The sequence below is a fragment of the Hyperolius riggenbachi genome, chromosome 1 (genome assembly GCF_040937935.1).
Source record: "Hyperolius riggenbachi isolate aHypRig1 chromosome 1, aHypRig1.pri, whole genome shotgun sequence".
NCBI lineage: Eukaryota > Metazoa > Chordata > Amphibia > Anura > Hyperoliidae > Hyperolius > Hyperolius riggenbachi.
The window spans coordinates 527,842,071-527,854,220 of record NC_090646.1 but is presented as its reverse complement, the minus strand read 5'-3'; the positions used below and the strand labels follow the sequence as shown (position 1 = coordinate 527,854,220).

Sequence of the window (12,150 nt, the reverse complement as noted above, 5' to 3'; positions counted from 1 at the left end):
AAAATGTAATTTACTTCTGTTTTGTATGTACATTGCTTTACATTTATTTTTCGTATAAAAAAAAACACGTCACAACAAAGAATAATATTTCAGGGTGCTCCAAGCAGTGACAGTTCCAAAACTTTTAGAATGTAATGTTCTAAAATACACAGCATTTTCAGCAGTGTATATACACTGTGGAAGAGCTTCTGTTTTGTCCTTCAGTAACCTTCAACAGATCCATCAAGCTTCCGCTACAATCAAGTCTCGCGTGACCTGGAATGCAGCTATTAAGGAGCTGAGCTGTATCTTCTCATTGGTCCCAGAAGCTAGTCTATACCTGAAATAAAAAAAATGGAATTTCATATTAGCCCATGTATAATTATCATCCAAATTTAGATTAAAAACCTTTTTGGAGAAAACCACCCAATTCCTAGAGAAACAATCAGATATCTTTTCAAACCTAACTGCCTTTTACCAAAATAAGATGAAATATAGAGGGTGACAAAAATGCAAATTAAACTGGACTGAGCCACTAATCCTGGAGAAATAGCACATCCTATCCTGACCATATACTGGCACAGATCTGGAAGATCAACAGAACTAAAAGGAAATGGTACCATTTTTAGGGCCCATTTCCACTATCGCAAATTCGCATGCGTTTTTCGCATAGCAATACAAGTGAATGGGACTGTTTCTACTTGTCAGGATTCCTTTGCGTTTTTCTGTGCAGGAAAAATTCGCATGGCAGAGCCATCAGAATTCGCATATCGCATACTGCAATGCGAATCGCATACAATATATTTAATAGGAAATTCGCATGAAGTTTGGGTATGCCAGTTTTCATGCAAATTCGCATAGAAACAATGGAAAAGCACACCAGCACTGCCATGGTTAAATTAGCATACATCGTCATGCATGAAAATTCACATAGACGTACATGCGAAATTCGCATCCGCATGCGAATTTTTACCGCGGCAATTCACACCACACAAGTGGAAATGCAGCCTGAGGCATGCATTTTTTTATTTTTGATCAGATAAATCTGCTTGTAGTGGTAAATAAAATAGTAGTTGCTCACAATAGTTATAAAACCGATGAAAATACGGCATAAATAGCCAGTGTATAGATCTGCTGGAGGATTTGAAAGATTGTATCTGATCCTATCTAAATTAAGCTGACCTGTGGTTGGATAAATACAATCATTTCTAATCGATTTATCTAAAAATTTACTAAATTGATTGGAATGAAAAGGCCCTTACAGGTCAATTACTTTCACCAGAGGATGCTGCCGAAACAACGTGATAGAAGCTCTATGTTATTCAGAGCCTTTTCTATAAATGGGTATCTAACCTGAAGTGAGTTTCCTCACTTCGCATTCATTTAACCTCCTTGCGACCACCTAACGCCGATTGTCAGCCGCAAGGTGGCTCCCCCAGGACCGTGTAACGGCAATTGGCGTCAGGTCTTGAGAGGGGGGGGGGGGGTGTGGAGATTGCAGGGGATCGCGTGCACATCCCCGCTTAAGTGACGGAGAGTCCCAGAGCGTTGATCACCGCTATCAGACTGTTAGACAGCAAAACCGCTATTTACACTGTACAGCACTGCGATCTATAGCAGCGCTGTACTGGGAACAGCTGTGTCACTCAGCTGTCCCCTCTCAGAGGCTAATGCCTATGAAAGCTAAGTGCTGTGATTGGCTGTCGGTGGTAGGGATACATTTACAAAAAAAAAAAGGCATTTACAATTAAAAAAAGGCATTTTCAATAAAAAAAAAAAAAAAGCCTGCAGCAGCGATCAGAGCCCACCAACAGAAAACATCTGCATGCTTGTTCAAGGTTTATGTGTAGAAGTATTAGAGGCAGAAGATCAGCAGGGTAGCCAGGCAATCTGCATTGTTTAATGAGTTCTCTTGACCTTTTTAAAAACAAAATCTGCCACTTACCTTGGGCTCTTATCGCCCCCTGCAGCTGGAATGTCCTGCGCTGTGCTCTTCCGATGCGCCGTTCGCCACGCCGGCACCTTACTGCGCAGTACAGGAAAACTTCGTACTGCGCAGTAAGCTCCCGCTGACGCGCGCAGGAGCGAGAACGCGCACGGCCGCACTTCTATTTGTCTAGTTACACGAATAATTAAACCAGTGGCGGCGGGAACGGCGCATCAGAAGAAGACAGTGCTGGACATTCCAGCTGCAGGGGGCCGATAGGAGCCCAAGATAAGTGGCAGTTTTTGTTTTTAAAAAGGTCAAGAGAACCCCTTTAAAATGAACTCTGGGAGATCATGTGATGTTTCTGCTCACTTCAGTCAGTAAGAAAAAAAATAGATTTAAAGAGAATCTGTACTCTAAAATTCTTACAATAAAAAGCATGTTCTCCTGGGCCCCTCTGTGCTGTTCTGCCACTACCTGTTGCAATCCTGGCTTGTAATTGCCAGTTTTAGGCAGGGTTTACAAACAAAAAAACATGGCTGCTAACCAGCATGTGATGGGCTGAGAGAAGCTCAGTCTGTGACTTATACAGAGCCTGGAGGGGGCGTGAAGAGGGTGTGTATAACTTCTAGGCTGCAGTAAGACAGACCACATTAGAACAGGTATAGGAACTTATAGAAGAAATAAGGCTGAAAATTTTGATAGTCTCTTTAATTAAGAAGCGATATAACGCTTATGTTCAGGTGTTCCCAGGTATCAGAATTAAAGGGTATGTTGCCTTTACCAGCATCATAAATGGAAGAATCATTCAAAACAAAATAAACTTACTCTATATCCGCCATTTTGGTCAACAAATGTATTCGTACAGATGGTGGAAAGTCCACTGTGAAAATTAAGAACATTAGACAGTGAATCCTTACAGGTAAAATAAAAGGTTATACAGTACTGATAACTTTGTAATAACTGACATAATTAGGTGGAACCTCATTTCTACAAATGTAAAAAAGTTGGTCAACCAATAGGTGATATTGCCACACCATCTTTTTTATAGCCGGTTGGAGATCCTTGTGATATACCAGATGTGATATGTCCAACACGCAGCCAGACAGTACTTGCTGTACAGCCCATGCGTCAAAAACACGACTCGTACACGACGGGTAAAAATGGTGCTCGAAATTTGGACAGACAAGGCGCCCCAATAGCCCGTAATGGGAATTACAGCTATAGCGGGACTCAGGTTACAGTAATTGGGGCACCATCAAGTGACAGTAGCCTGGAGGGGGATAGTAAATTAATGCCACTAGCATTTTGCAGGAGCAGGCTAAGCAGTTTTTCAGCTTTGCCCAGATTTCCTGGTTTCTTAATTACATGTACACTCAAAAACATGCCTTCTAACACTAACATTTCTTCATTACAACATTCATCTGCCACCTCTGAACCTGCAGTATTCTATTCCATTTTTGTCTTTATTCCTGACCACTTTCCACACCAGGAATGAGATTAGAATCATTAAAAGACAACTGAAGTGAAAAGAAAATGGAGGCTGCCATATTTATTTCCTTTTCAGAAATACCGGTTGCCTGGCAGCCATGCTGATCTATTTGGCTGTAGTAGTTTCGGAATCACACCAGAAACAAACATGCAGCTAATCTTGTCAGATCAAACAAAAATGTCAGATGCACCTGATCTGCTACATGCTTGTTCAGGTCTATGGCTAAAAGTATTAGAGGCAGAGGATCAATGGGTCAGCCAGGCAACTGGTATTACTTAAAAGGGAATAAATATGGTCACCTATATCCCTCTCACTTCAGTTGTCCTTTAAAAGCTTATCATGGTAGTGACATTAACTAGTTGGGAGTGGCCTCTGTAGTTACAAAGCTAACTAGCCAATCACATGTAGCTTGATCTCTGCTGCTCCTTGTGAGCAGGTCAGGATTGTTGCATAGACACGAGCTTGTTTACATTTACACCAATAAAAGCTTTACTTTGGCTGTGAGACAACTGGTGGATATACAGTATGTGAGGGGCATTAGGGTGCAAATGTGCTCAGTTAATTGGGGGAACTATACAACTGCCATTGTGTATTAGGAAATGCATATATCAGTTTCCACATCCTTCTCACTACAAAATCACTGTAAATGTGGCCATACACTGGTCGATTTGCCATTAGATTCGACCAACAGATAGATCCCTCTCTGATCGAATCTGATCAGAGAGGGATCGTATGGCCACCTTTACTGCAAACAGATTGAGAACAGATTTCAGCCTGAAACCATTCACAATCTGTGGTGGTGGTGCTGCCGCCGCTCCCCCCCCCCTCCCCCCCGCCGCATACATTACTTGCTCTGCCGGCGCGACTCCCCAGGTCTCTGCTATCTTCTTCTCCGCTCTGGCATGCTTCACTTCTTCCTGCCCGGCAGGAAGTTTAAACAGTAGAGCGCCCTCTACTGTTTAAACTTCCTGCCGGGCAGGAAGAAGTGAAGAATGCCAGAGACCAGACCAGAGCGGAGAAGACAGCAGTGACAGCGGGAATTCGTGTCGGCCGGAACAGGTAATGTATACCCGCTGTATTGCGTCGGTCGTCGGGCATTCGAACGCTGCTATCGACTCACTCCCGACCCGCCGGCGATCGAGAAAAATCTTCCGCACTGACGGATCGTCGGGAACGATGGATTTCGGACGGAAATCCATCGCTCTGTCAGCGGTGTGCGCTGTGAGGACGTACCATTATATTTTATGGGACAAGGGGCCGGGCTGGCATTATGTCACACGCACACAGTCTCTGATTCAAGCACTTTGTCATTGTGTAACAACAAAATTCCTTTTCATGAGAGCCACACGGTGTATATACAGAACATTGTGATAGTAACAAAGATAGAACTAGAGGTATTACACTGTACACAGCAGTGGCTACTTTAGTATCCAATGCACCACGTCAGAAGCCAATCAGTCGCCACGTGAGATTGTCACATGCACTAACGTCGCGGTGGCAATTGAAAAAGACGCCAGACACACAAGGCCAGGATTTGCGGGGGTGGGCTTGGGGCAACACCTGCGGGGACAGGTGGAGGCACTAGGACGATTTATGGAAATCTGCAGTTTGTGGGGCAGGCAATAATAGATCCCTTCCTGATCAAAATGATCTATCTGATGGGTGATCTGGTGGCCATCTGCTTGTGTATGTCCACATTAATTACTACCTGTTGTGCTAGAGATCAGAACTTTAGGGCTGGTTCACCTGGATGTTTTGCTGGCATTAAATACGGCATTTTAAAAGTAACATTTTAGGAATCTACTGCTGTCCCATGCAAGTGAATGGGAGCGTTTACTAGGAGCTTTTGTGGGCTTGCACGAAAAGCCTGTCAGTAGATCCCGGCATCTCATCTCAACAGTAACATGCAGCTTCTACCGTAGTAGTTTGCCATTGCTGGAGTTGCATTTGAATGCCAGCAAAAGCCAATAAAAGTCTAAATCCCAGCCTTTACCTACACCCACTTCCTGTAAAAGCCCAGAAAACAAGACTCTTCTGCACGCCATTAGAAGCCCTCAAAAGACATTAAAAGCTTAGTTGTTAAACGCTGGCATTCTTGGAAAAAAAAACAATAAAAGCAAAAACAAAAAACCACGGCATTTGAATGAGACACTGAGCAAAGCTCAGCAGAAGCCTGTGTGATCCAGGCCTAAAGCTTTAAGAAAATGAGGAAATAAAGGTGTTAGTCCCACGCAGATGGTTCCTGAAGTCTGCAGAGATCCCACAAATGTGATTTTATGGCATGTTTTGCTGCACCAAAGAATCTCACTTTGGAGGCTGGCTTCACACTAAATTGGCGTTAGCGGTGCGTTACGCCAGTCGCACCGCCAAAAACAGGCGTTCAGGGAACACCCCATTAGTACACAGTGTTCTCTGTCTGGCAATCAGCCAAGCAGGAAGTGCCGCACGCTTGGGGTCACTTCCTGATTCGGGTATGTGGAAGTGCACAGAACCGTATTGTAAAGACACGCTTCCACGCATGTGTGCCGCAAAAACTTTTTTTAAAAAAACTCTGCGTCGCCATAGACGAACATGAGTTCCGGGCAGACGCAGTAGCTCTGTGCTAGTGTTAAATTGAGCACTTCCAGTGCAGCGTAACGCAACGTGGTAAATATGAACTTCCCCATAGGGTTTCATTAGGGGGTGGTAGCAGTGCAGCAATTTGCCGCACTGCGCCAGTGTGAAAGGGCCCTAAACCTCATATATACTCTATTTGCATTGCAATGGAAAATGGAAGCAGGGGAAACAAAATGTAGATCATTTTACCATATAGAATAGACAAAATGTTTGAAAGCCTGCGCTGAGGGCTGGTGATCGGTGCATATATATACTGCACCCCCCCCACCACCCCCCATTACTTACACTATAACATGCATATATGGCAATATGAAATATCCTACAGTAATTATTTTATAATTTCACCATATAGATCCCGTCATTCTATCTTAGATGAGGCATTTGCAGACCAAAGCTCCCCCTGCTGGTGAACTGATGACATCCAGCATTACCAAGGTAGAAAATTATTGTTAAGCAGATGGGGAAGTCAAAAAAGCCAGACACAGACATTGAATGAGGAATGAGTCCCCACCGATTATTCCCCTCTTCAACACAGCAAAACAAGAAGCTCAGGTACGCAGCCTCACACCGGGCGCACCCAGGAGAAACACACAGACGTCATTCGTGTCACTCCAGGGACAACTCACTCTGGCAAAGCCAATGTTCGTTGTAAAAATAAGCCAGCAACTTCAACACTCTCTCTGTATCTATCCATCCACTGCACAAAATTATTGTCTTGTATGTATACTATTATAATATGTATACTCAAATTTCTCACATGTAAACTCATGTATTTTTAATACCCCAAACCTATTATCCTTGTGCCGATTTCCTACTATTTACAAGTACAAATAGTAGGAAATTGAGGTCTTAGGGTACGGCAGGAGGGGGGGGTAGGTCTTGAGGTTAGTGTGTTAGTTTTAGGCCCCAACTGGGGAGTTAGAAAGGGGTTCTGTGTGAGAGTAGGGTTAGGTTTAGCTATAGTAAAATATTAGTAAACATTACCAATATTTTACTATGGAATCCAGCAGTAGAATATCGCTAATTGTAGCAATATTCTACTAGCGGCAGTCCCTTGCACCTTTTTTACAGGCACCTTTTTTCATGTATGCCATAAAAGGGCCTATTATAGTCTTCCCACTAGAATGCTCTCCTTATGTTGCTCCACTTACTCAACTGTGGACCCCACGTGCCACCTCTCTTAATGGGACTGCCATGCAAGAGCATTCTGGTAAATAAACTGTTACTTGCTAGGACTCTGTCGGCTTTGCACTTACTACCTCCAGCTTCTCGGTCATTGGCATGCTTCTCCTGATGATACATTTTTACACTAAAGTAAAGTTAGCCTTTTAGTTTCCTAGGTCTTTCCAACTTGTCAAAATTCACAATTCAGTTTGTCGACAGGTTTAGTGGAAGACTATAATAGTGGTGACAAAGCACAGGGAAGGAAAACCATCAACTTAGAAGCCTGGTACACACATACAATTTTGATTATCCAATGATTGGCCAAAACTACCACCTCGCTGTAGTATGAAGGACAACAGACTTTGAACACTATGAACAGATTGTGTAGGTAAACTCTCATACTACATGGAGGTGGTAAAATGGATGTGTGTACCAGGCTTAACAGTACACAAATTGGCCAGAAGTTTTGTACTTGTTTTACCTCGATGGACATAGAGATGAATTTCTGTCAGGATGTCATGAAGAGCCAGGCCCTTTAACGTCTTCAATTCCATGATATCTGAGTACTTTCAGGAGAACCACTTTAATAGGAGCAGCACTGCATTTAAAAAGGAGATGTCAGCCACACTATCTCAGAAAAGAAAACTACATATATAAGCAGATAAATACTTGCTCTACTTACATAACATATGTATTGCACTGTCCATGTTTTGATTTTAGTGATTTTTCTATAGTAAAAAGAGAGGCAAATCCTTCTTAGCATTTCCCATTTTAACTATGGCTATTTTGAAGCCAATCCTGATGTCATTTCCTCCCTTACTCTCCTCTGCCTGATTTGCCCACCCTTCACTATAGAAAGTGCATTGTCTTAGCATGAGAAATATTGGCCAATCAGAGAGGAACATTGGTGTGGTAGGGAAAAACAGGAGGGAAAGAGGCTTTAGCCAACCAGGCTGCATTAGTTAAAGGGAACCTTAACTCAGAGGGATATGGATGTTTCCTTTTAAACAATACCAGTTGCATGGCATCCTACTGATATCTTTGGCTGTAGTAGTGGCTGAATCACAGACCCGAAACAAGAATGCAGCTAATCCAGTCTGACTTCAGTCAGAGCACCTGATCTGCATGCTTGTTCAGGGGCTGTGGCTAAAAGTATTAGAGACACAGGATCAGCAGGAGAGTCAGGCAACTGGTATTATTTTAAAAGGAAAAATACATATTCTTCTCAGTTTAGGTTCCCTTTAAGTCTGAGGGGAAGTAGAGAAGCAAAAAAGGACAACCCAGCCTGCCCTGCAACTTCCTTTTTGTGTATCAAATGTTGTGTGTCCCAAATAAGAGTCAGGTAAACTGGGGAATGATCGTTTATCAACAAGAAAAGTAATAGTAATTTTATCTTTTGGATTGCCTGGTTAGCACCCTTATTACTTGTTTACCAGATAAAAGTAAAAAATAGATTTTTGATTTTATGACCGACAGTTACACTTTAACAAAGTACTTGCAGATGTACATAAATACAAGTGCAAGATGGCAATCAGTTAGCTGCCAGAGGTTCCCAATCCACAATTGGTTAAGGCTATATTCACAGTGGGACGTGGCGGTTTAATGCGACGTTAAAGTTGCAACATGTCTGCGTTAAGAGGTAACGCACTGCCAGCAGCGAGTTGCCACAACGCAACATTTTTATGGCGACTAACGTCGCACTGTGAACGGCCCATAGGATTAGCATTGCAGTGCGGTAAGCTGCGTTGTTAGACTAACGTGCGACCATAACATCCCACTGTGAATGCGACCTTAAAGGGAAGATCCACGGAGTACTTTAAAAAAAAAAAAAAAATACTAATCCACTTACCTGGGGCTTCCTCCAGCCCGTGGCAGGCAGGACGTGCCCTCGACGCCGCTACGGAGGCTCCCAGTCTTCTCCCGTGGCTCACCCGACCTGGCCAGGCCGGCTTCCAGGTCGGGCTCTTGTGCGCTCCAACGTGCGTCGCGCTGACGTCATCGGAGATCCTCCAGGGTGTACTACGATTGTTCCCACGCCGCCGTCCTCAGTCTTCTACAGCGCATGTACCAGGTCCCCTTCTGTCAGTCGACTCAATAGAAGTGCGCGCTTTGTGTATTGCTCCAGCAGCTGCTGGAGAGATACGTAAAGGGCGCACTTCTTACATCTGACAGGCTCCGACTGACAGAAGTGCGGGGAACGAGCTATAATCGGACAGGACCAGTGACCTGATCGTGTGTGAATAAGCTGCATTTGACATTAATGTCTATGCAAAAACCTTGTAGGTGCTTGGGATTTAATCAGGGTCCAGTGCACATGGACCCTGGATGTGAGTATCTATAGTATGAGTAGCTGAGGAGCTTACATTCTATAATGCATTTAACAAACAACTACAGATGCCCTAAAAAGGTTTTTATTTTTCTAAAGAGAACTGGTCACAAATAAAATGTACAATTTCGGAAGCCCATGACAAAAGTTAGTTTCTCAAATATTGGTTTGATGATGATGCAACATGTTATAGCCTAGCCTGGTGTTGGGTAGAGCCCATGTTGCTGACATCATGCATTCTAGTCTAGGCAGTTACTGCTTTGTGAGCAAGCAGGACTTCTCTCAGGGGTCAAAGAACCATAGCTTTCAGAGATATCTCAGGCAGGTATTGTGCTTTATGACTGAATTTATCTTGGTAACAGTGCAACGGAATTAAACAGCTGAAAAGCGTCAGAGAACCAGGCACTCTGTAAAATTCCAGACTATATAATACTTATATTATACTTATTATAAGCTTGTAAATAGTGATGGATGCAAAACGGAAAAAATGCACTTTTATTTCCAAATGAAATATTGTCGCCATACATTGTGATAGGGACATCATTTAAACGGTGTAATACCCGCCTCTTTTAGGCAAATACAATACTTGGGTTTTAATTATGGAGGCAAATATTATTTTAAAACTATAATGGCCGAAAACTTAGAAATAATGAATTTTTTAAGTTTTTTTTCTTATTCTTCCTGTTAAAATGCATTTACAGTAAAGTAGCTCTTAGCAAAATGTACCACCCAAAGAAAGCCTAATTGGTGGTGGAAAAAACAAGATATTGATCAGTTCATTGGGATAAGTAGTGATAAAGTTATAGGCTAATGAATGGGAGGTGAACATTGCTCGGATGCATAAAGTGAAAACGACTGAAGACTGAAGTGGTTAAACCTATAAGTTATTACAAAACATAGTCGAGTGCTTAAATACAAAAGTCTATCTATACATACAGCATTCCATCGTATCACACCACGCAACAAAAGGACAGGGGGCAAGGTATAAGGCGAGTGTGTTCATATTTGATGTCATTATCTGATCGCATGCAATTTTATATCTCATTGCAGCACCTCTCTAGCCACAGCACAAGTGTCACATGTCTGCAACCTTTAATTTAAGATCAAGCAGGACAAGCATACATATTTAGAAGAAGAAACCTGGGGGCAGCGTTTAAAATGAGAAAAACTAGCTACATTCTGATCATTTGATGGACTTGAGCATGAACCAATCAGTGAGGAGCAATGGGGTGTTTGATTGAGTGATGTTACACCCACCCTTTCCTCTACTCAAACTATATAAGATGGTCCGCCCAGAAGCATGGTTGGTTGCTAAAAGAGCCGAAAGGCTGTCATTTTGCTGTGTGATATGATGTAATGTTGTATGTATAGATAGACTTTTGCGCTGTAGCACACAACTCTTCTTCAGCACGAGCACTTAATGTACCTCTGATGAAGCCCCCAAATTTAGGGGGGTGAAACATGTAGGGTTTTTTACTGTTGGGTGGTGTATCGTGTAACTATGTCTGTCTTGCAGTGTGAAGTGAGGTTAAACCCCAGTGATGTTAACAGGGGGGTCTATTGCTACTATTACTTAAATCCACTGCTATGTCATTATCACAACCAAAGTTTTGTAACGACCTATGGTTTTAACATTGTTACAGTAATAAAGTTTTAGACTTTCAGTCTCCTCCAAACTTAGGTTATCTCTTGTGTATTTGTATCTGTAAGTGCTTAAGCTCCTGACCTTGCTAAGTCAAGAAAAAGACTAATTCACCGAGTTGGATTTTCTATTGCTATTCATTTCCAGGATTCCAGATGTTTCTGGAGATGGTTGCTCTCTCCTGCAAAGAAAAGAGCATGTACACTGTTGGGTGTAGATATTCATAGCTTAGTCAATACAGCAACCTCCCCTTATGTCTGCCCATGATTGAAGGATACTTTTATAGGCAGCTGTGAAGTCCTTGTTGAGCATCCAGTCTAGAATGTTGGCTATGTCTGATCTCAGAGGGTGCCCAGTACAGGTATATACTGTATCTTCAGTTACATTTCCATACGCCATGAATGTACTCTGTAGAAGCAAATCAAAAAATAAAAAGGTCAAATTAGCTTTACCGCCGCTGTTTGGCCTTTCTACTTTAACTACTTGTTGACTGCTCCACGCCAATTGGCGTGAGCAGTGCAGCAGCCCCAGGACCGCTCCACACCGATTGGCGTGAACGGCCTTCTATGGGGCTAGCAGGAGAGTGTGCGCAGGCTGCGCACGCATCTCCTGCTTGGAAGGCAGAACTCCGCCTTCAGTCTCGCTGCTTGGAGACTGTTAGACGGCGAAACCGACATCTATTAGGCTAGTACAGCGCTGCAATCTAAGGCAGCACTGTACTGGGGACAGCCATGTGACACGGCTGTCCCCTCCGTCGGTGCGGAAGTGATCCGCTGTCATAGGCTGAAGCCTATGACAGCAGATCACACCGATTGGCTGGAGGAGGGAGGGAGCGGGATGAAAAAAAAATAAAAAAATACAGAAATGAGAAAAACTTGTGTGCTGCGTTGTGCGGCCCTGCAGCTTGGCCTTAAAGCTGCAGTGGCCAGTTACAAGAGAAGGGGCCTGGTCTTTAGGGGGGTTAACACTGCAGTCCTCAAGTGGTTAAAGTGTGCTTGTAGGGG

General features: G+C 43.1%; 1 protein-coding gene across 1 annotated transcript in view; it reads right to left on the bottom strand.

The window, feature by feature from the left end:
* RFC5 (replication factor C subunit 5) overlaps positions 1 to 12,150 on the bottom strand; it is a 43,097-nt gene continuing 30,947 nt past the window's right edge. Inside the window, exons 8-11 of the mRNA XM_068246164.1 lie at positions 11,425 to 11,554; positions 7,660 to 7,737; positions 2,735 to 2,789; positions 1 to 319 (exon numbers count right to left, since the gene is read on the bottom strand). Of these exons, the coding sequence (XP_068102265.1) occupies positions 223 to 319; positions 2,735 to 2,789; positions 7,660 to 7,737; positions 11,425 to 11,554 (360 nt within the window). The 3' untranslated portion in view covers positions 1 to 222. The remainder of the gene's footprint in view (positions 320 to 2,734; positions 2,790 to 7,659; positions 7,738 to 11,424; positions 11,555 to 12,150) is intronic.